Consider the following 23,927-nt stretch of genomic DNA (forward strand, 5'->3'; position numbering starts at 1 on the left):
TGGCCCTCTGACCCTTTGTCTCTTCCCCAGACCTGATCCTGACACATCTGTAACTCTCCCCATCCCCTGTCCTACATAGTTCTCTCCTTCTGCCTCCTCCTCCTATTTTATTTCCCTGTATAAGTAATATTAAAGCATTCTTGCTTTGGAGTTTCTTCTTGTTTAGTATCTTGTTTAGTGGGGAGTATCATGGCTATCCTGTACTTTATGGGTAACATCTACTTATCATCACATACATAATAACATGCATGTTCTTTTGGGTCTCAATTACCTTACTCAGGATGGTATTTTCAAGTCCCATCCCTTTGCCTGCAAAATTCATGATCTTTTTTTAATGATCAATAAATAGTATTCCATTGTTTAAATGAACCACATTTTCTGTATCCATTCTGCTATTGAGGGACAGCTGCATTGTTTCTAGTTTCTGGCTATTATGAATAGAGCTACTATAAACATAATGGAGCATGTGTCTATGTGTTATGGTTGAACATCATTTGGGTATATGCCCAGGAGTGGTATAGCTGAGTCTTTAGATAGAGTAGTTTCCAATTTCCTGAGAAAGTGTCAGATTGATTTCCAGAGTGGATGTACAACCTTGCAATCGCGCCAGTAATGGAAAAGTGTTCCCCCTTTTCAATCTCCTTGCCAGCGTGTGCAGTCACTTGAGTGTTTTATCTTAGTCATTCTGATTGATGTAAGGGAGAATATCAGAGTTGTTTTGATTTGTATTTCCCTTATGTCTAAGGATGCTTAAGTGTTTCTCAGCCATTCAAGATTCCTCTGTTGAAAATTCTCTCTTTGTACCCATTCTGTGTGAGCTTGAGTGCTAGAGGCTTTCCAAGGAGATATCCCGCCCGACCTGATGGAAGAGCCCTAGCGGAGGGAAGTGAGTACTGGCAGAGCCATCTCTGCTGTGTCTTCCGAGCTGCTTTGCTTCTCCATGCTGCCCTGCACTGAGTTGGGTCAGGCTGGACCAATGAGAGGCCGACTAGCCAGTGAGAAGTGTGGTGCAGCTTCAGGCTGCTGTTCTGGAGAATTAGACCTCTTTCCAAGTGTTAATAGCTCTTAGAACAGAAGGTTCAGACAATGGAGTAGATTTCGTGCCCTTTTACTTCCCTGGATATATATATATATATGTATGTATAGGTTTGGGGGTCATTCAGATTTCAACAGCAGTTATCTCTCATTGGTTTGGGCTGAGAGGCTTTATTTGCATGTAAGAGGGGTTTGCCAATATCACACACCTCTCCTGCTGGGATGGTTGTGGGGGGTTGGGACTGGAACATGAGCCAAGGTCCCAGGAGTTATTGCTGAACTCCTTCCGTCCCTTGCAGGCAGAAATATTGCCCACTGGGGCTCTAAAGTTCTAGACTTTTACTCGACTGGGTCCAGGCTGCCTGAACAGACCACTGCCCCACAGTTTTGTAATCAGGTTATTTGGTTTGCTGGAGTCTAACTTCCTGAGTTCTTTATATATTTTGGATATTATCCCTCTGTCAAGTGGAGGGTTAGTGAAGATCTTTTCCCAATCTAAAGCTGCCATTTTGTCCTAATGACAGCTTGTTTGCCTTACAGAGCTTTTCAGTTTCATGGGGTCCCATTTATCAAATGTTGATCTTAGAGCCTGGGTCATTACTGTCTTGTTCAGGAAATTGTCCTCTGTACCAATGATAATTCCCACTTTCTCTTCTGTTAGATTTAGTGTATCTGGTCTTATGTTGAGATCCCTTATCCACTTGTACTTGAGTTTTGTGCAGGATTATAAATATTGATCTACTTGCATTCTTCTACAGACACAACTGTCCTCTGAGAGTCTCTATCCAGCAACTGACTGAAACAGATGCAGAAACCCACAGCCAAACATTAGATGGGGACTTTTCTTTTCATTAGATGGGGAAGAGTTAGGGGAAGGATTTAAGACCCTGAAGGGGATTGGGACTCTACAGGAAGACCAATTGAGTCAACTGATCTGGACCCCTCAGAGCTCTCAGAGATCGAGCCACCAACTAGAGAGCACACAGAGGCTGGACCAAGGCCCTGACACATATGTAGCAGACCCGCAGCTCAGTCTCTATGTGGGTCCCCAACAACTGGAGCAGAGGCTCTCCCTAAAGCTGTAGTCTGACTGTGGTATCCATTCCCCAACAGGGCTTCCTTGTCTGGCCTCGGTGGGAAAGGATAAGCCTAAACCTGCAGAGGCTTGATGAGCCAGGTTTTCGGGGAAGGGAAGATATGGGGGATACCCAGAGGAGACCCATCCCCCCAGAGGAGAAGGGAAGGGTAGAGGTGGAGTAGAACTCTGTGAAGTGGTACAGAGTTTGGACAAACAAACAAAAGAATAGTATCTATTTTTATAGTTAAATATTCATCAGGGACAATTTAAATAATATTGAAAATCCATGAAATACATAATGTATTACAACATATTACATTCTTATTTCTTAAAGCACTTTTTATAGGAAAGACTTTTTGCGAATAGTACGTTGCTTGCTCTGGTTTCAATCAATGTTCTTTGAGATTGCTTAGTGATTATGTATAATTATTACCTTTCCCTCCTTCATTTAGAAGATGCTGTGGCCTTTGAGTGAATCCTAATGACAAATACGGATTAGTCCTCGGTTGAAGACACGTAAAAGAATTCTGGTAAAACCAAGAACAATAGTGAATTCCACATGAAAATCTAATCACTTGTGGATAAGTACATGAATTCCATTTTTAAAAGGTAGGCATGCTTGAAAATAAAATAAGCATATTTTCAGAACTAGAGCAGTGAGGCAGGAGTGGGTAAGTAGGTGGAGGAGCACCCTCATAGAGGCAAAGGGGAGAGGAAAAAGGGTGGATGGGATGAGGGGTTGTGGAGGGTAGCCAGGAAGGAGCATATCATTTGAAGTGTAAACAAATAAAATGATTTACAAAAAATTAAATTAAATTAAAAAACACAATTACAAAAATAAGAATACAGTAAATAACATGTTTGCAGACAAAGTTTATGTGTTTATTTCTATATTTATTCTTTATTAAACATGTATATATAATAAATAATAACAATACCTTCAGAAAATTTTTAATTTTAATTAAAATATATTAATATCACTTTCCTCTTTTCTTTCCTCCAACATTGTCCATATACCTCTCCTCATTTTCACCCTCTTAAAAAAATGGCCTCCTTTTTTGTTGTTATAAATTCATTGAATGCAATAAAAAAGTAATAAAAATTTTGTGCATTTGTTTTAAATAACAGAATGGACATTCTAGATGTATTTAAGAAGTTTTTCCAATTTTTTTTTAAATTGCAAAAATTAGTGAAAATGAAATCAGAGCATATTTTTTAGTAGGTATTTGAGTTAACTCTCTGGATAGTAGTATACTTTCTTCCATTTACAGGAATAAACATTGCATGAAGACTGATTACCTGAATCCTATCTTCCTTTCCAATCTTGGTTTCTATCGACTTAAATTATAGTCAGCAGTGGCTTCCTCTTCTCTTTACCCATACTGCTGCTGAATTTTTTCCAAGGTAGCCACATTGACACTTCTGAAAGTTTTTTCATGAATTTAAACCCATTACATTACTCAGATTCACACTATGAAAGAGAACTTCTCCAGGGCCACAAATCAGTATTATTTGTGTGTGAACTTAATCTGATTTTTAGTTACTTCATTATTTTATGCAAGTGGACCACTGCAGTCTCACTCGCTGTCGCATCTAAAATACTTCTAAGATACTAAAAAATAGCAGAAAACAATAGAAGAAAAACATTCTGGATATAACTTTTGTCTCTGCTTTGATGAAAAAAAAAAAAAAAAAAAAAAACTAGTGAGAAACTATTCATCAGGAGAATGAAAATGGCCTTAGGGGGAACTCCAACTCTAGCACAATTTACTCTCTTTTCATATGATATTCCACCTCTCAGTTTTCTGCAAATATGTATAGCACCCACATTGTGTATCTATATTAGGACAAGATCTAACATAGTCTAATGTCAACTAACTTTTTGCAGTGTAATTTGGTTATTTGACTAATTTCCCCAAGTCAAATGATAGAATACATTATAAAATGTCTGTTTGGAGCCTATCAATGAGGAATCAATGCAATAGTGTTCACATTTTCAAGGGCTAAGTAATGACAAATACACTATTCTCTTTGATTTTATAATAGAGAAATATACGGAGGAATCATCCCATTGGTATAATAATAATAATAATAATAATAATAATAATAATAATAATAATAATAATAGGTCCAAAAGAAAACTTAACTATGTGCTAATATGGATTTAAGGAAAATTTTAAAATTTCAACTAAGTAAATGTTTAAAAATCAAAGTTTAAGCAATGAACTATTCTCTCCAAATGCATGTTTAGAAAAAACATTTACCTTAGCCTGTGCTACACTGTTTATAAAGTAAATATTAAAGCAGAAATTCAAATTTAAGTTTACATACAGATGATTGGATACTTTCATTGTCGTCAAGATTTTCCTGAAAATCCTCTGCTTTTATTTTCCAGTCTGCTTCTGTTGAAATAAGTAAATATTTATTTAACTCAAGAAAACTAAAAGTAACATTACTAAAGTATGAGCGGGTCCTTATAATGATACAACAATTAAGATTTATGGAAATTAAGTTTTTGTTTCCTTTTTTTAAAGTTTAAGTTTATTCTTTCAAGGGGTATTTGACCTATATACAAAATGGAATTACCAAGAATTTCAAGATCTATATTTTACAATATGAAAGTTTTTCTCCTTCATGTAAAAACATATCAAATATTCATTCACATATTAATGTATCCACCATAAACATATCTTCAAAAACACAATTGAAAATTTACAAGGACTCAAGTTCTATTTTATATGTTCTAACTGTAAATTTCTCTAGATAAAAAGCTGTCTTTGTTGAATTTCTGTCAAGCCTTTTTATCATTTACTGAACATGCTACAACTTCCACATGATTATTTGATACATTGTTTTAAATAATGTAATTTTGAAATAAACCATTTCTCTTATAGCCCAGTCTCAAGGTTTTATCATGTTTTTCTTTCCTAGAATAATATATGTTGCTCTTTACAATGCTGTTGGCATTTCATGCATTAATTACAAGTTACAGTGTGAATTATTCAATTATAGGTTTGCCTTTTACACTGAAGATAATTGTTTTATTTCAATTTTGTGTAAAATGTCTTAAAGCCAGAAAGTCAATAGTCAATTATAGATTCTATACTCATCTCTAAACCCCAAATTTTAAAAAAGTATAAGAAGACATGACATGGATGGAATTTTCAGAGAAATTAGACATTGATTGGTTATGAAAGAATTTATGAATTACAGTAAAGACAGAAAGAAGTCAAAATGCAGGAGGAAAGCAGACAGAGAAATATTAGGTGGATGGAAAATCAGTGTGGACATGTATATCAGATAGGGCAGAGTTAAGTGCACAAAATCAAGTCATAGAAAATGTCAAAAACAAAACAGAACAACAACAAAAACAGAGCAACAAACAAAAACAAATCACGGAGGAATTGTAGACTTCCAAGTCAACACAGAGAATAAGAAAAATGAATAATATTAGATGTTCATGAAACTACCAGAATCATAGACACTAGTTTTTGATGCCTAAAACATTTAAGGGGAATCAACGACTAAAACATTGATTATTTGACAAAAGTCATTCATATGCAGATATTTTCATAAATAACTAAATTGTGGACAATAGCCTATGGGGGGGTTGGCGATTTGCAAGGCTGAGCATCTCTCTAGTGGGGAAGATGTTGACTATGAGTGGCATGATGGGAAAGAGTGAAATATAATTGCAAAATCAATAAAGGTCTATAACAATGATGGGATCTTTAGTTCAGAGAATGGTAAAAATATCTCCTAGAACTTAATTAGGAAACAATACAGAAAATGACAATTGATGGCTGTAAATGTAAATTGAGGTCTCTTGGTGATCACATGCTGTGTCAGGAGGCATAATGTGACAAGCTAATAACTAACAGGTGATCATCCTGAAATGGCCTACTTCAGATTATTATATAATCTGCGACGGGTGTGCCCTTATTAAGCAAGGCTGCAAGGGACTAATTTTAGGAAATATTCCTGCTATTAATATGATTTTCTTGTTATTAAGCATATATAACAATCACTAAGTAATAGCACACCCCTTTGGAGCAGATCTCTACATATCCACAAATTTGTACTGTTTTATAGTGGTGCTATATAGATAAGTAGATGACTAAAGACTTTATGATGATCTTATAGGAATTCTTAAAATTATATCTGTGATTATTAAGCTCATTTATAGTGACACTGCTATTAGGTCCTATTTTGATAGTCAAAGCTGCATTGAGAACTCTGCGAGTCTCTCAAGTGTCACCAGTTAATTGCTCTTAGATAGTAACCAGACCTTCTTCTACTCAGAGCACATTCCAAGAGGTTATAAAACAATTAACCAAAGGTCATAAAAAGAGAACTAGTGATTTATTATAGGTGCTAAGACAGAAGTTATGATCTTGGCTGGGTTTATTTATACAAACCTTCACTTAAAACTTAGGTATGGTTTTAAACCTTCAGTGAACCAGTGGGGCTGAGACACGTGATGGATGTTTAGCTAGATAATTACTCCTAATGGATACGCATGTAAATATTCTCTGTTGTAAACTTCTATTTTAATTTATGATTTGATTTCCTGTGTGAACTTGTGATGAACTTTTTAACATGTGGTCATGTTTTCTGAAAGATGTTTAAAGGCTGAGGACGAAGAGAATAGTCAGAACTAGGGGGCTGAGGTGTAAGGAACGAGCTGAGAGAAGAACTGAGCTGAGGAGAAATTTTTAGACAGAACACTTTTGATTAGAAGGAGAATGCACAGTGGAATAACTTAGAAACTATAGGTAACATAAAATAATAAGAGAGCAATGTGTGTTATGCAAAGGACAAGAGGAATAAAAGAAGATGCTGCAGAGAGCAGAAGGAGCAGGCAGGCTTCTCCTTACTCTGGGACAGAACAAGTCCCATGGTAAGGACAAGTCAGGATTAGTCTTATTAAAAGAAACAAAGCTTTTTTTCTTACAAACTTGAGTTAAATTCATTTAGCACTGAAAGGGTAGAAGCCTTTTCTTTCTCTATGTAATAAAGATTGGAGCTCCATTTTTCATTCAGAATGAGTGAGTTCTTTCTGCACTGGTGCTTGGAGTAAAGCCATATGCATATGTTAAGTATGGATGTGTGTAAGTATGTAATTGTGAGAATGTATGCATGTATTTGTGTAAGTATGTAATTGTGAGAATGTATACATGTGTTTGTGTAAGTATGTAATTGTGAGAATGCATGCAAGCTGAGCCCAACTGGGTATTAATGGAAATGTATGTATGAATAAGTGAGCACGAATGAATCTGTATTTGAATTTATGTGAGATTATGTATATTTGCTTATGTGAAAGTTTTTCCTTCTTATTTTCTTCTCCTGGTTCAATAGAAGTTTATTGCTCCAAGCTTCCCCATAGCCCCGACAAGGATAAGCAAGAGACATCTGGACAATAGGGAAAAGGCTCTAGCAATTAATCCTTTACTTAATCTCCTGCTGTTTTAGGATAAGGTGCTAAGTGACAGAAACTGCAGTTTCTGGCCTCAGAGGATCACAGAAGGCAGGTCAGCTACAATAGCATAGTAACTTAGACTTAGGTAAGTAAACTTTTTATTATACAGCAACCCTAAATTTCTTGTAAGACGAAGTCTTACCCCAGAATCTTAAGACAAAGTCTTACCCTCTGCCTACGCTCTTCCCCTTCTGCTGCCTCAAGAAGAACTGACAAGAAAAAAGAAACACTCCCGCCATGGCTGCGTCCCCCCTGCACTCCCCCGCAACACTGTCCTTACATTATCAAGTAGGATGTGACTGTACTTCATAGAACGCGTAGGCTGTATTGTTTAGACTATTCTTTTTTTTTTCACATGCATCTATGCTGATGGAACCCATTTAAAAAGTCTTTAGGAATACATCCTTCTTATGTGCTATTGAATCATGGAGAAATTAAATACTAGACAAGAGTTTGATTTAATGACTGAGGATATGAACAGCTTATGAAAAGCCCTTGAGATAATTTATAGCCCTGACTGTTAAATAAGAATATAAACTAAGCTGGGCAGTGGTGGTGCATGCCTTTAATCCCAGCACTTGGGAGGCAGAGGCAGGTGGATTTCTGAGTTCGAGGCCAGCCTGGCCTACAGAGTGAGGTCGAGGACAGCCAGGGCTACATAGAGAAACCCTGTCTTGAAAGACCAAATAAATAAATGAATAAATAAATAAATAAAATATAAAGTAAGTGGCAAAATCATAACTAATACTTAAATGGAAGAGAAAATATCAAATAGAAATATTTACCCCAGAATCTAAAGACAAACAAAATCAAATGAACAAGCAAGGAAATATGAATTTGGTGGAGCTAATCAATATTTGTAAGTCATTGACTACTCTGTGTGAAATAGATTTCTCCTGTAGGTTAGAAAATGACAGGAGAATTCAGTTCACGGTATTTTATCAGAAAAAATCCCCCCTAAACACCAGATACAATGAATGAACAGGGGCACTGAATCAGATTACAAAGTAGAACACAACTCAAGGATAGAAATTAACTCACAGAATGCCTTATCAAGTGAGATTAAAGCAGTAATATAACTAAATATACAAGTTCCTTGCATGCCATAAGCACTTTTAAACTTCATAAAATGTGTATTTTTTCCTTGCTAAACTAATACCTGCAAGACATTTGGTCTTCCAAACTGGAAACATGGGTAGGCTGATCCATATAAATGGAAATAATTAATTCTAGTACCTAAAATTAATACTAATACAGTAACCATTTATTTTAAATGATATGAAAATAATATTTTCATCATCTATAGCAATTTCCAGCCATTTGTGGAGGGAGCCAAGCTTTAGATATGAGAAGTCTGTAAGCTTGAGAATTTCAAATGTTTAGAGTAGTTGTTCCAAAGGAAACAGTCTCACACAATTTACCTGCTGGGAATTCTTGTCCACAGTTCACTGCTGATTCTTCAGTTGGAACATAGTTCTCTTCAATGGAAGACTGCTGGTGTTATACAAATGGTAGTAAATAAAGATTATATGTCATACTTTATAAATTTAATAAACCAAGCAAAAGTACAAAATCATTACCTTTTGTTCAGAATAGTTAACACAAAAACCTACAAAAAAAGACATGGTGTCAGTTACCTATGAATACTCTTAAATCAGTCAGGATTTCACCTACAATAGCAATACTCAAATATCATCCAATTTATCTTTGCGAATGCTTACTGAAATTTGGAGACTTTCACTTTGGAGATTGTGATACAGTTTGCTATGTCAGTGTAGTTGATATAAACTTAAGATAAGGCTACACATTAGTTTAAACAAAGTCATTGAAGAAGACTGTTAGCCAAATAAACACAAATAAGTGCAAATGTAGCAATGTGAGGTTTATAATTTAAATGAACCAATCCCAGATGGTAGGATAAAACTGGGTATCTCGGATGGAATTGCCACTGGTAGTAGCAAGCAACACATCACATCATTAATAAAACAATTCAGGAACATTCACATCAATATACTCCAAATATTTTCATATTTTATTAAAATTCAAGAGACATGGAATGTTCACAAAAGTAAATTAAAGATATAAATAATTTCTCATTAAGGAATTTGGACAGGCAGATCAGTTGAATATTTATATACAGAATAATTCAGTTTTAGATATGTTATAAACAGATATTCTGGATACAGTAAGACTTTTATCTCTAGGTTACACATGTGAATTCTTCAGTAAGAACTACTTAGGAAATATATCAACTTAGACTAAAAACTTAACATTTTAATATTGAGATTTAACATTTTTAACATTTTTAACATTTAATATTTAAAATTGAAATAATTAAACATGGCCTGTTATTCTCATATATTAAAAATTAGAAATAACTACCACAAACATGTTGGTTCTTACTTATATATTTTCTACTGAAATTTTGTAAAATCTGTGTAATCAGATCTAAGGGAAGACCTATCACTATTACTTTGCTTATGGAACATATTTTTAAAAGGTGAGTATCTCCATCAAACCCCTCTTATCATATTTCAGGGAAGGCTGAGGAAGAGGAAGAATAAAGCTTGTAAAAGGCAAAGGGGTTAAGTGGACAGAGCCTGTGGCAGCATGGATGAGACCTCGATGGGTCTGGACCAGTTTGGGGCTAGGCACTCAAAGAGGATGTAAGCACAAGTCCCTATTCTTAACTCAGAAGCTATCTCTGATTGATGAATGGTCCGAAATAAAAATTAGTTTTCACTAATAGAGTCTCACTGGGTAGATAACCACACTTAGCAGCAGCCCTAAGCCCAACAGTAGACAGCCACACAAAATGACTTCAGTGACACTTTGGAGGTCCTTGTTTCATAATCCTTTGTCTGGGAATAACTTTTATTTTTTTATTTTTTTCCTACAGGTCTTTCATATATATATACATACATGTATATATGTATGTATGTGTATATATGTATATATATATGTATATACATATATACATATATAAGTATATGTATATATATTTACTGGTGGTGCATATTTACTGGGTTGCTATGTGTGCAAATATGTGTCTGTTTATATGTGTTTCTTGTGGTTTTTCTTTGGATCTTTGTCTCTTCGTAGTTTATTTGCTTCATCCTACTTTGGCTTGATTGTGCTTTATTTTATTTTAATCTTATACATGTATATGTGTGTATTCTAATGAGAAAGAGAAAGAAAGGATGTGGATTTAGGTTAATATGTAATTGGGAAGGATCTTGGATGGTTTAGGAGAGCTAAAGATATAATCAGAATGTTATGTATAAAAATATTAGTTAAAAAACATCTAATAATTATATACCATTGATAAGTGCACCCCTCAAATTTCAGAGAAACTTCTTCGTTCAGTAGATGGTGACTAATACATAGATGTAACTGTTTAAGATGCACATTCAATGTGGCTGTGGAATACTCATTCTTTAAAGGGACATCTATATCACACTGCTCATATACACTTAAGGCTAGGGGATAATTGTAAGTGGAGACAGTGTAGAATTGAAAGAATAGAAAGGTAGCACTGGATATTCTTCCAGAGAACCTGGGTTAAATTCCCAGCACACATATGGCTGCACACAACTATTATCCTGTCTTTGCAACCCCATGTCCTCATACAGACATGCATGTAACTAAAACACAAATTAAAACACATTAATAATTAAGAGTAGAATGGGCAGAAGAGGTAGGTGACTACAGATAAACGGCATTCTTAATAACATTAGGGAAGTTATGTATAAACTCACAGTGGTTGTAGTAGCATGCACAAGACCTGTACAAGCCCCAGTCACATAAAATACTAGAATGGAAGAGGGAAAGGCAAGAAGTTCCACCTCTCCCTGAGAAGCTACTGGTAATCAATAACTGCTCAGAGAAGAAAAGTTAGTTTTATATAAGGGTGTAGCCCATGGTAGGTCTAATGCACTGCAGTGGATGGTCACACACCCAAGAGTACATGGGCAGCCCTGATGAAAATGGATTGAATTAACCAAAAAAAAAAATTAATGAAAGAAAAATAAAAGTAAGAGTGAGAACACAAATTGGGTGGCTTAGACATGTAGGACTTGGGAGGGGATGGGGAAGGACAGTCATATTCCAATGTCTGATTTTTCAAAGAAGTAATAAAAGTATTTTAACATCATATAGTTACAAAAACTAAAATGAGAGAAAAATAATAAAATAGATTTTAGGTCTTTAATAAAGAGGGGCATTCAAAACCCTAACGGCTCAAAGGGCCATGACATATAGACACAAATAGGCACATAATCTTCTGATTATATTCCTGATCATTTCTCATGCCCACATGATACTCTCAGTTTGGTCTATGTGACAATATCAAAGGAGTAACACACGCATGGCATTATTGTATGTTCTCACTGCACCCTTAGGGCTATCCTGGTGATTGTTCTGGCGCATGATAAACATCATAGCTAGGAGGAGTGCTGGTGGCTTCCCTCCTGTAGAATCTTGCATGGTGCCTTCTGTACCTGAAAACTAGTCATCAGGAAGGATTCATTCAGTCAGTTTTAGGGGTCTTAGCCCTGTTATCAGAGTTGACAAGGGAACTTCTAAAATACACAGGCTATTGCTATTTTCCTTTGTTATGCTCTTGATTTTTAACTGATATCAAAAATGAACATTGGTTTCTACCATGTGGGAACTGTACTCCTGAATGTATTTTTGGACAAATTAGATTTTGTTGTAATCTGATTTGCCTAAAACTGTACGATTAGTTTTTTTTCTGTCTGTGACAAGAGAACAGGAATTTATTTTGCAAATATTTTAAATTTGCTTTGCTTATGAGCAGAGACTTTAAGAGTTGAGCCATTAGATTCTCTTTATTTAAATGTGCTTAATGTTAGCTAGTATAATGAAAACTTGTCACAAGCTGTAGTCAACTGAAAGAAGGGAATCTAAATTGAGAAACTGCTTCTTTGAGATCTGTTATAGAAAGTTTGTATGTTATTTCTTTAATTAGTGATGGGTAGGAAGCCCATTGTAGATGGTGTAACTTCTAGGCTAGTGATTCTTAATTCTACAAGAAAGCAGGCTGAGCAAGCCATGAGGAATAAGCTATCAAGCAGTACACCTCCATGGCCTCTGCATCAGGTCCTGCCTCCAGGTTCTTACTAAAGTTGAGTTCTGGCTGCTTTGGTTTCCATTGATGAACTGTTGACTTGGCGCGCGCACGCGTGTGTGTTTGTGTGTTTGTGTGTGTGTGTGTGTGTGTATGTGTGTATGTGTGTGTGTGTGTATTTGCACATATATATGTGCAAAATAAAGCATCCCCAAACAAAAGATTTTGTTTTGTATGTAATTCTGAATTCATACTTCTTTAATCAATATAAATGTTAATGAGTATGCCAGTTAGTTTTAATTTCAATTTAACACAAGCTAGTCAAAACTAAAGAATCTCAATTCAGAAATTGCCTCCATATAAACACACTGAAGCAAGCTTGTAGGGCATCTTCTAATTATGATTGATGAGGGAAGGCTAGGTCATTGTGGGTGATATCATCCCTGGGCTAGTGAGTGGTCCCGGTTCTATAAGAAAGCAGGCTGAGCAAATCATGAGCAGCAAGCCAGTAAGTAGTGCTCCCTACAGCCCCTGGCCTATATTAGCTTCTGCCTCCAGGTCATTGCTCTTTTCAAGTTCCTGCCCTAATTTCTTTTGATGGTAAAATGATGTGTGGAAAATATCATCTTCATCGCTAACAACAGCAACAAATAAACAAAAACCAAAAAGCTGAGAACTTTTCCTCCCTACTTTGCTTTTGGCAACCCTGTTCATCACAGCAGTAGAAAAGGAATGAGAAAAACAATGAGAAAAGGAAGACTATTTTATGATTTAGTTAAAATTTGGACTCTGACAGTCCCCTACTAATACAGAAGTAGAGGCTCACAGCCATCCATTGGACTGAGTACAGGGTCCCCAGTGAAGGAGCTAGAGAAAGGACCCAAGGAGCTGAAGGGTTTGCAGCCCCTTAGGACAAACAACAATATGAACTAACCAGTACCCTCAGAACTCCCAGGGACTCAGTCACCAACCAAGGACTGCACATAGAGGGATCTGATGACTCTAGCAGCATGTGTATAGTAGAGGATTGCAAAGTCGGTCATCAATGGGAGGAGAGGCCCTTGGCCCTGTGAAGGTTCTGTGCCCCAGTGTAGGGGAATGCCAGGGCCAATAAGTAGGAGAGGGCAGGTGGCAAGCAGGGAGAGGGGGGAGGCAACAGGGGTTTGTTCTTTTTTTGGAGCGGAAACTGGGAAAGGAGAAATCATATGACATGTAAATAAAGAATATATCTAATAAAAAAAAAGAAGTAATAAAGCCTGAGGTGGGGCATATGGAACTTTCTGTTCTTCCATCCCATTTTTCCCTCTATGATAGCTAAAGCTATCATAAAATATAAAATAGTTTAAAAACAAAAAAATGGGCTTTCATATAAAATATTCAATTTAAAATATAATTGAAACTTCATGTGATATGTACCCTTTTTTACCTAAAATACTTTGATTTTATCTGTTTAGTATAATTTAAATTTATAATATTTGACTCGATTTTAACAAAATTTAAATTTATTTACTTATAATGTATAATGTCTAACCTTTTTTTCCTTCATTCAGAAGATCCGTGGGTCTCAGTGCTAGTCCTATTTGTAAATGAATAATTTGCTTCGGCTGTATAACAGCATTCTGGTAAAGTCAATACAAATCATGAATTGTATTAATCATTCCAATTACTTTGATATAAAATAAATGAATTTCCTTTTCTAAAATATTTTTGAAATTAAAAAAGCACATTTTCCAAACTTCCTTATAAATTTAAAATCAGAATATCACATCTTCTAAGTCATTTAAACTCCATTCTCAAAACATAAAGTACACCCAACAGTGAAAGGCAGGAAAAAATAAATTGCTAGGACTTCAGGAGGGGAATTTATTTCATCATACACAGAGGACAATTATATGTCTTCTATACTAATTTAAGTATATTTAAAGGTGCATATTTGACAATAGAAAAATGTATTTTTTCACAATCCATTGAGCTAAGTAGTGTCTAAAGAATACAAACTCAGACAGTGCCCAATAATGATACCATGCATCTGATACTAGTACAATACCCAATAGCTCCTATTAACCAGCCTTGATGAATAGTGTTTTCAGGATATCAGCTGATTGCCCTTGGTGAAATAAAAAATAAATTTGAAAGTTGCAACATTGATCGTGTTTTTAAGTGTTCAGGGATAACAAACTGTTTTTTTTTATTAAGTTTGTATAGTAGAAGAAGTATAAAGGAAGGGAAATATGATAGATAGTAAAAGAAGGGAAGGTACAATTTTAACAATAAGCAGATATGTTTTAAGATTATCAAAATTCATAATTAATTAATATCTTTAAAGTTAAATAGTAAAGTTGGATTATCTATTCTCAGTACACATCCAGAGGATTTATTTAGCCTGTGGTACATTGGTTTGGTTTTTTTGTTGTTGTTGTTGTTGTTGTGTTTTTTATTTTTTGTTCATTTTTTCATTTCTTTTTTTCATTCTTTTTTTATTGGATATATTATTATCCCCTTTCCCAGTTTCCCCTCTGCACACCCCCTATCCTATCCCCACTTTCCCTGCTTCTATGAGAATGCTTTCCCCACCCCCACCTCACTGCCCTGGCATTCCCCTACACTAGGGCACTGAGCCTTCACAGGACCAAGGGCCTCCCCTCCCATTGATACCAGATAAAGTATTGAGGTAGAAATTTAAATTTAAATTACGTACAGATGATTGAATGTTTTCATTCCTGTCAAGACTTTTCTGACTTTCCTCTGTTTTCATTTGTAAATATGCTTCTGTTGAAGTAAATATTTGTATAGTTATAACAAAATGAAACATCGTTTCTAAACCAGGAATCTTTACAGTCATATGTAAAAAATATTTAAAATTTCTCATTACAGAAATTAATTTTTATATTCTCAGTTAAAGTTCAATTAATCTCAATATTCAACTGCATCTTTACTGATATCTAAAGTATATGCAATTAACAAGAATTTGCAAACTTGATTGACAAAAGCTTCCACACCACGCATAAACATAAGCATTCATAAATATATTCATGTAGCCAAGATAAGTCTGTTCAGAAACATAACTACAAAATAAAGACTCAAAAAGTCAGAAGCAAATACTTACACCCAACCAATAGACAGAAGCTGGGGATCCCTGTGGTTGAATTAGGGAAAGACTGGAAGAAGCTGAGGAGGAGGGCTACCCTATAGGAAGACCAGCAGTCTCAACTAACCTAGATCTCTCAGATACTGAGACACAAGCCAGACAGCATACACCAGCTGATATGAGGCTCCCAACACACATGCAGCAGAGGACTGCCCCGTCTGGCCTCTGGAGAGGCTTGAGGTCCCAAGCAGTGGGGAGGTCTGGTGGGTGGGGTCTTGGGGTGGGGACATCCTCTTGGAGATGGGGGAGGAGGAATAGGATGAGGAACTCTCGGAGGGCAAACAACAGGGAGAGCACTGGACTGTAAAAAAGATTAAAGATTAAAAGTTTTATATGAAATGTCACTATAGAAATGATTAAAAAGACTTTAAAAGATTGAAGAGGAGGAATGGGATGAGGAACTCTTGGAGGGCAGACAACAGGGAGGGGACTGGACTATAAAAAAAAGATTAAAGATAATTTTTAAAAAGTAGATTAAAACAAATAGAATAATATTTAAATTAATGTTTAATTAAAATAAGTAGAATAAAGTAGATAAAACAAAACTAATAAAAGTAACCTACATCTTCCTTATGTAGAAACTATATTTAATGTAGAAACTATATTTAAATTTGTATATGAATATAAATATGTATGTGATTGTGTAAGAGATATGAAAGTATAAGCAGTCTATAAAAGGAGAAGAGAGATGTAGATGTAAGAAAAGGAGAATAGAAGCATGTTGACAATACGGGAAAAAAATCAATAAGAGGAATTTTTGTATCAAAGAAGATTAGCATAAGCAGACTAGAAAAACACAGGAGGATTCTCACTGGAAGACAGGAACAATGTATAACTGTGTATATCTATGAAACTGAACTCATGAGGAGCACTACTTTGTTTGATGCCTAAAATAATCATGCAGACAAATCATGACTTTAGGACGGGCCATTTGGGAGACATCATTTATATAGTGACATTTCATTTAAGTCTTTTAAAAGCTGAGAAGGTTGTCCCATTCAGTTGTGAAACTGAGATCCACTTAAATGTGGCCATGAATATGAATGGCATACAGAAAAATAATATAAAGAAATTATTTAGAATATAAATGTGTATAAAATAGTGTAATTTTCAACTTGTGGAATGATTATTAAAGTGTATTTCTTACAAAATAAGTGATGAGTAGAAAAATAATTGAATGAATGTCACATAATTTTGAATTATTTGGTTTCTCTCTGCGGTCACTACACTCAGGTTGTGGTGGAACTCTGAACTGAATTAAGTGTCTTTACTCATTTTTCACTTTTCATTTTCATCTATGAATGTTACAGAGATTCACTTGCATTTATTTAAGAACTGATAATTCTTTTCTGAAACATCTTCAACAAATATGATGAAATTTATTTCATTTTTAGAGAATAGAAGTTTCATGCTAAGGCCCTGTACTTTAAATTATACTTTAAATGCACTTTCTTGTGCCTTCACTCTGATGATCTCAGTCTTCTGTCAGTGTGCCCTGTCCAACTTCAATATAATGGTTTTTCTTTATCTTATGACACTTACTTTTGTTATATTTGGTTGTTATCTCTTAAGGGACCCATCTTGTCTAATAACAGGCAGAAACGAAGGGGATTTTGATGGGGGCATTGTTGAGAGAAACTGAGAGGAGTAGATGGAACAACAAATGTAAACAGTATATGAGAAAAAAATTACTTCTAGTAAAAGCGGAAAAACTAAGTAGAACTCAAGTGGTGGTGTTCGCAATGCAGAGTGAAATAAAATCTAGTGGTTTTGAGATACTCCTTCCCTCTTTGCAAGTGGCAATTATGCCTGTAAGGTCCATCTTAAGTAGTCTTCTGAGGGTCAAGTAATGTCATGTGTCAGCTAAGGCATCTTGACTATGTTTGAAATGTACTCTCTGAGTTTTGGAACCCTCTACACACCTGTCAATCTTTCTCAGTTTCAAATCAGGCCCTTATTCTGGCTGGGTCCTTAGCTTGAGCTGAAGATGCTGGGACCTTTTATCTCTTAGTCTTGTAACCTTGTATTGTACTTAAGGTCAGCCAGAGTTAAGTCCATTCACCTGCTTCAGCCACCCATGATGAATCAGCAGAGGCATGTGTAACTTCCCAAGCACCCGAGTGCCTCATACCAAATCCTCCAGTATCTGAAACTAGTTGTTCAAAGACAATAGTATTGTACAATTTACCTGGTGGGAATTCTTGTTTAGGCTTCAGCATTGATACTTCAGATGAAGCTAGAGCTTGACTTCCAGTGAGATACTGGGTAGGCTTTAAATTAAAACATTTGGTCAGTCTTCTACACTTCATACATTTCAAACTTAATAATCAAAGATGAAAGATCAAATTTTTACCTTCCAGTCGTGATTTTTCTTACAGATATCTAAAAAGGAGGCAAAATGAGTTAAATGTTAATATCCACAATTAAAAACTTTTACCTGCCATTCTAATTTTTGCACAAGTTGACAATATCTAGGAAGAGGCAATATTGTACATGACATTAATCTATGACATGCATGGCTGACTAAGATGTTTATGGCTATCTTCTTTAAGTGTAAAAGAATCTCTGATTGCACCCAGCTATTTAAGTGTTCTCTGCCTTCCTAGAACTTAGGAGGACAAGAACAATAGTTATTTTCCTTCTATCTCTCAGGCACTTTTCCATCCTGCTAGCTCATGGTCTATTTCTCCTGTCTAAGTAAATTATTTTTTTTCATCTTACACTCTATTGGCCTGCCCCATAATCTGCTCTGCAACCCATCCTCTCTACCACTTTCAATTTTATTCCTTATCTTCTTTCTAAATCTTTGTTTCTTGAAACTCAAGTCAGGGATACTTTACAATGTACTTATAATTCAGCTCTCATCTTGAAACTTTCTTAAAGCAAGTATTTGAACAAAAGATATGTAATTTATTACTAACAAATACATTTTATTCCTTGTATCACTTTTGATTATATTTATAATATATATTTTTAGTATAAAACATTTTACCCTATTTTAATAAGCATCTCAAATTATTTGCTTATTGTGTATATTTCCAACCTTTCTCTTCTTCAGTTAGAAGACTTGTGGATCTTGAAGTTATTCCAACTGATAAATGGGGAGTGCACTTAGACTGAAGAGATGTAATCGTGTTCTGGTAAAATCAATATCCATGGTGAGTTCAATTAATAATTCTAATATCTTTAAATTAATTTCCTATTCTAAAAGAATGATTTCAAAATTTTATTTGAAATTGGTATAGAGCAATGGACAAGGGGAAGCCTTACACCAATTGATTAATCTACATCATAGCTTCTACATGTATAGCTTATGAAACTTCACAAAAGAGAGCTCACAAAGAGTGTTAAAACTCAGAATACCATGAAGCCTGTGAAAAAGTCTCTTCTAGAAATGTCTGAACCAGGATTGGATTGTCAGTGCCAGTGCCTGACTAATACAGAAGTTGAGGCTTACAGCCATCCATTGGACTGAGCAAAGGGTCAGTAGCAATGGACCTGTTAACATGGAAATAAAGGGTTTCTCTGGCACTAGACAAATAACTATAGGCAACTAATGATTGTGAGATGAAGAATTAGTCTAACCCATATATGAACCTCCTTATTAGTTATTTAATACAAACTGGTCAGCTCTGAAATCACATATACCCAACAACAAAAATGCACCCAGCAGATTACACTTCTATATTTGCACATACATATATGTACATGCATATGTATGTAAAAGTAATAAACAAAAAGACTATCAATTTGAGAGTGGGTGCTGACAATATAGGAGTTCAAGGAAGGGAATCTGGAAGAGGCAGGAAGAGAGAACAGAAGGAGGAAAGTGAGATAATCATAAGCCTTAATAAGAGGCCCCACATGCTATCTGAATTGTTCCAGGCACTTATTCACATCCTTTTCTATATAGTTAATAATAATAAATAATAATAATAATAATAATAATAATAATAATAATAATAATAATAGTATAGGGCTTGTTTCTCTGAATTCCTATTTTCTCACCCACCTGGTATTAGAAAGGCATAGATGATGAACAGAAATCCTGTCCTCTTTACCTACAATGCTACTCTTTGGGTTTCCAAAGCTGACTCTTTCCCATATGTCCCCACCATCAAAGAAACCTCTTCAGTATAAAGTGTTGTCACAACTTAACTACTCATGTGCATCACTTAATCATGTATCTGATCTGATTACTGGTTATTTTATTAAAGAACAGCATGTTGCCTCATCTGCAAAACACTGTTTTACTGCTTCTTCTTTCTAAACATTCAGTAGCAGACAAACAGTTAAGGAATAGGAAATAAGACAATCTGCTTAAGACTTTTGTCTCCATTTTGATGTTAATGATTGTAAAAAAAGTATCTGATCCCAAAGGATTAAAATATCTTTCTCAGTACTTGAGAATAAAGTACTGCATTTCATGGGATGCGCAGGCTAACAGTTCTATAGAACAAACTTAAATAGCATTGAGTATCTATATCATGGATCTATGTGAGGAAAAGACCTAATATGTCATAATATTAACTAATATCCACTACATTAGAGATTTCAGCTGACTTCATTCACTGAAATAAAAGATAAGTATTCAAGCTATTCTTTGCAATAAAACCAAAGATGTTGCTAATGTTTTCAAGTGTTTAATAATGATTTTTTCCTCTGAATTTTTAATAGAACAAGTATGAAGCAAAGATAAAAAGGTAGAGAGAAATTCCTAGAGAAAACTTAGTTATGAGCTACTTATGATTTTTAAGAAAATTCATGGAATCTAACAATTCATCTAAATAGAAGGCACACATCTTTTGGAAAGGACAAGGAGCATATCTGGGAGTTTAGAGACAGGAAAGGAAAGGGGAAGATGATGAATTGACATTATAGTCTCCAAAATAAGAAACTTTTAAAATTAGATTTCAAAACTTTGGGTTTCTTATTCTGAATGTATGTCTAAAAGATTTCATTTAGTCAACATTATATTGTTTTTTTAAAAAGTTGAAATAATTCATTACATACAGATGACTGAATATTTTCACCGCTATCAAGATAATCCTGGCTCTCTGTTTTCAGTTTTATGTCTACATCTGTTGAAAGAAATCAAGGTTTATGTGGTTTAAACAAACCTGACATGACATTGCTAAAATTAGAATCTTTACAATCACAGAAAATGAAGTTAACAATTACTTGTTATAGTAAGTAAATTTTAAAGGAGATTTGAATTCACTAGCTGAGGATTGCATGTGTAAATGTCAAATGCCCACTAGTAAATACATATAAAGACAAAGTGACTGGAAGGTCATTTAAGACACATATGAGTAGAAATACGGAGTTCGTGTTGGGGTAGGTATTGTAGAATATATTAGATATTTTGTGAAATGTAGTCTTCATCCCACAGGTTAGGAAAAGATGAGGGAATAGGGTTCGAGATATTTTATTATATGAATTCCTATTAAACAATAGAAGTAATGAATTACAAGCACCATAGAAATGAGTAGACCACAGATTAGAACACAGATCCTGTGGACTTAATTCACAGCATGCATTTACAATGATATTAAACTACATGTCTCTGAATTCATACTTTTCATACCTAGCACAGGAAGCCTCAACAGTCATGACAAGAAACTCTATCCTGAACATGCTAAGTAAAAAGGTTCATAGGTCGATACTGTGCAAAATATATAGAATTTTTTTAAAAATCAGACATATTTACTTTATGTATATGAGTGTTTTTGCTTGAGCATGCCCTGGGCATACCTGGTAACTGAAGAGATCAGAAAATGGTATCAGATGCCCTGAAGCTGGAGCTACAGGCAGTTGCAAACTGATATGTCAATGCTGGGAACTGAACCTGTGTCTTGTGCAAAAGCCATAATAAATGCTCTTAGTTACTGAACCACCTCTCCAGCCCTAGAGTCAGCAATTTCAAACCTTGCAAACTTGCAATGCTTTTAGTATGTGAAGGTAAAATGGACTTCTAAACGGGCAATATGAGCCTCCAGACACATGAAAGTGGAAATACCTGATTTATGATTGAATAACTGTTTGAAAAGATGATGCTAAAGCAATATTTTGGTAATTTACATAAAATCTTCCCATAAAAATTAAAAACAGAAGTCTGGAGACGAGTTTGAAATAGTTCTTCCAGAGATTATACTATTGCAAAATTTACCTGCTAGGAATCCTTGTCCATGAATCATGGCTGATGCCTCTGTTGAATCAGAATCTTTCGTTTCTGTGGGAGACTAAAATGGATTTCAAATATATATCAAATTAGTCTTCTACATGATATACTATATGAATGTGATAATTTAGGAAGTAATATAAAATTTTATTACCTTACATTCAAGAAATTTCTTTTGAAAACCTAAAATTATACAAACAATTACATGTAAATATGCCTAAATAAGTTTGGGTTTCATATTCTATTGTGGAACAATATTATAACTTATTTTGGAAATGGGTAAGAAATTTTGACATTTTGATGGATTTTTCTCTTTGTTGTTTTAGGTCTTTCTAGATCTCAAATATAAGAGATAGATTGGTAAAATGAAAAGGCCATATCATTGGAAATGTAAATAAAGATATCAAATAAAAAATTAAAAATAAAGAAAAAGAAAAGGCCTTTGAAATGAAAAACTTCAAAGTATTATCAGTGCTATTATAAAGTCTATAAATAAGTAATGGAACCCAGCATCTAGTTCAGGTAGAAATCAGCTACATGTGGAAGTACTCCAACTGTCCAAGCTGAAGTAGAATGCTATGCTATCTTTGTTTAATCAATCACTTCAAAGACATTCACACCAATATACTATGTACATGGTGTTGGCTATTCACAGCACTTGAGTCACAGGGAAAGCCTTCTATGCCAGGGACTTGGACTCCTTTATAAATTTTGTATAGTTTGTAAACTATGTAAGGCAGGCAAGTGGCTTGCCCCTGCCCTGTAAACTCCAGCAGCTGCCTCGGCCCCCAAGACTTCCCTAATTGTCACAAAGGTCATCCCAAACCTTTTAACAGGACCCTACCCAGATTATGATAATTTTAGGTGAAAATATGAACAGGAAAACCCAACAATCCTGAGATCTCTGGCAACTTCAGGAGTTGACCTTCTACCAATCCACAAACTGGAAATCTCTGTCCTCGAAAGGTCTGCCTCCTAAAGAAACCCTGTATAAAGGCTGTGCCTGCTCAGTTTCCTGCTCTCTACTTCGGGGAGTAGACACAGACACTCATGGATTCATTTGTCCAGACCCTGGGCCCTCCCAACAAATTTTTTCCCATGAGATTTGCTGCCTGTGTGACGGACTTCTTATCTAAAGAAGCCAAGAAACAATGAAGAGAAGAATGAAGCAAAGAGAGGGAACAGAGCTAAGGGCCCCGCGTGCCTCAGCTCAGCGAGGGTTTTCCTCCCCAGGGAGCTGCAATGCCTCTGGTGAGGGTTTTCCTCTCAGAGGTATGGAGTTCCTGGGCTTCCAAGTTCATGGGCACCTTCCCATTAGAGCAGGAAAGCCAACAGTTTCTATGTTGTTTTGTAATTTCACAAAGATGAGGCATTGACCACATACAGTGAAAGGCATTAACACACTGTCACACAAAAAAATAGGGACTGACCTGATCAGTGAAGATATCCTCCCATAGAGAAATAAGGTGTAAAATATTGCTTTGTATACAAACATGCTTAAAACTGTGAGAATTGCATTTCTTGATAATTTCTATATTTTATGTGAATCTTATAGTAAAGAATTTTGAGAATATGGGGAAATACTAATACAAAATAAGTTTCATTTATATGCTGCAATAAGATCATAATTGTCTGAGTTTTCACAAATAAAAATAAAGTGGAAATTACTTTCTCCTACCTTTGGTCTCGGGGCTAAATATAATTAAAGCATATTTCTGATACTCTGCAACTGAATGCTATGGATTATTTAATTTACGTAAACCATTAGACAAATCTGTGTCACCTGACAATGTCTCATTCATGTAGAAGTCCAGAGCTATTGAATTAGAAATTAAATTTTCACAGTGTTCCCCAGTAAAGTCCGTGACTGTTTGAGAAACACTAGACCCCATCCACATTCCATTATACAGAATTTTG

The 23,927-nt window shown here is 35.1% G+C and overlaps 1 protein-coding gene across 3 annotated transcripts in view; it reads right to left on the reverse strand.

Moving 5' to 3' along the window:
• The window catches only part of LOC116090633, a 109,089-nt gene that overhangs the window by 64,703 nt on the left and 20,459 nt on the right, over positions 1-23,927 (reverse strand). For 2 of the 3 annotated variants that reach the window (XM_031371333.1, XM_031371335.1), the window contains 12 exons: positions 22,165-22,193; positions 21,999-22,071; positions 20,843-20,910; positions 18,873-18,966; positions 18,183-18,211; positions 18,018-18,099; positions 15,380-15,450; positions 14,213-14,300; positions 9,173-9,201; positions 9,014-9,086; positions 4,445-4,515; positions 2,547-2,640 (listed from right to left, as the gene is read on the reverse strand). In XM_031371333.1, coding sequence (XP_031227193.1) covers positions 2,547-2,640; positions 4,445-4,515; positions 9,014-9,086; positions 9,173-9,201; positions 14,213-14,300; positions 15,380-15,450; positions 18,018-18,099; positions 18,183-18,211; positions 18,873-18,966; positions 20,843-20,910; positions 21,999-22,071; positions 22,165-22,193 — 801 coding nt within the window. Of the gene's footprint in view, positions 1-2,546; positions 2,641-4,444; positions 4,516-9,013; positions 9,087-9,172; positions 9,202-14,212; positions 14,301-15,379; positions 15,451-18,017; positions 18,100-18,182; positions 18,212-18,872; positions 18,967-20,842; positions 20,911-21,998; positions 22,072-22,164; positions 22,194-23,793; positions 23,923-23,927 lie in introns of those variants that run through there. The other variant, XM_031371334.1, reaches the window with a different exon arrangement.

This window comes from Mastomys coucha, unplaced genomic scaffold, assembly GCF_008632895.1.
Source record: "Mastomys coucha isolate ucsf_1 unplaced genomic scaffold, UCSF_Mcou_1 pScaffold15, whole genome shotgun sequence".
Taxonomy (NCBI): Eukaryota; Metazoa; Chordata; class Mammalia; order Rodentia; family Muridae; genus Mastomys; species Mastomys coucha.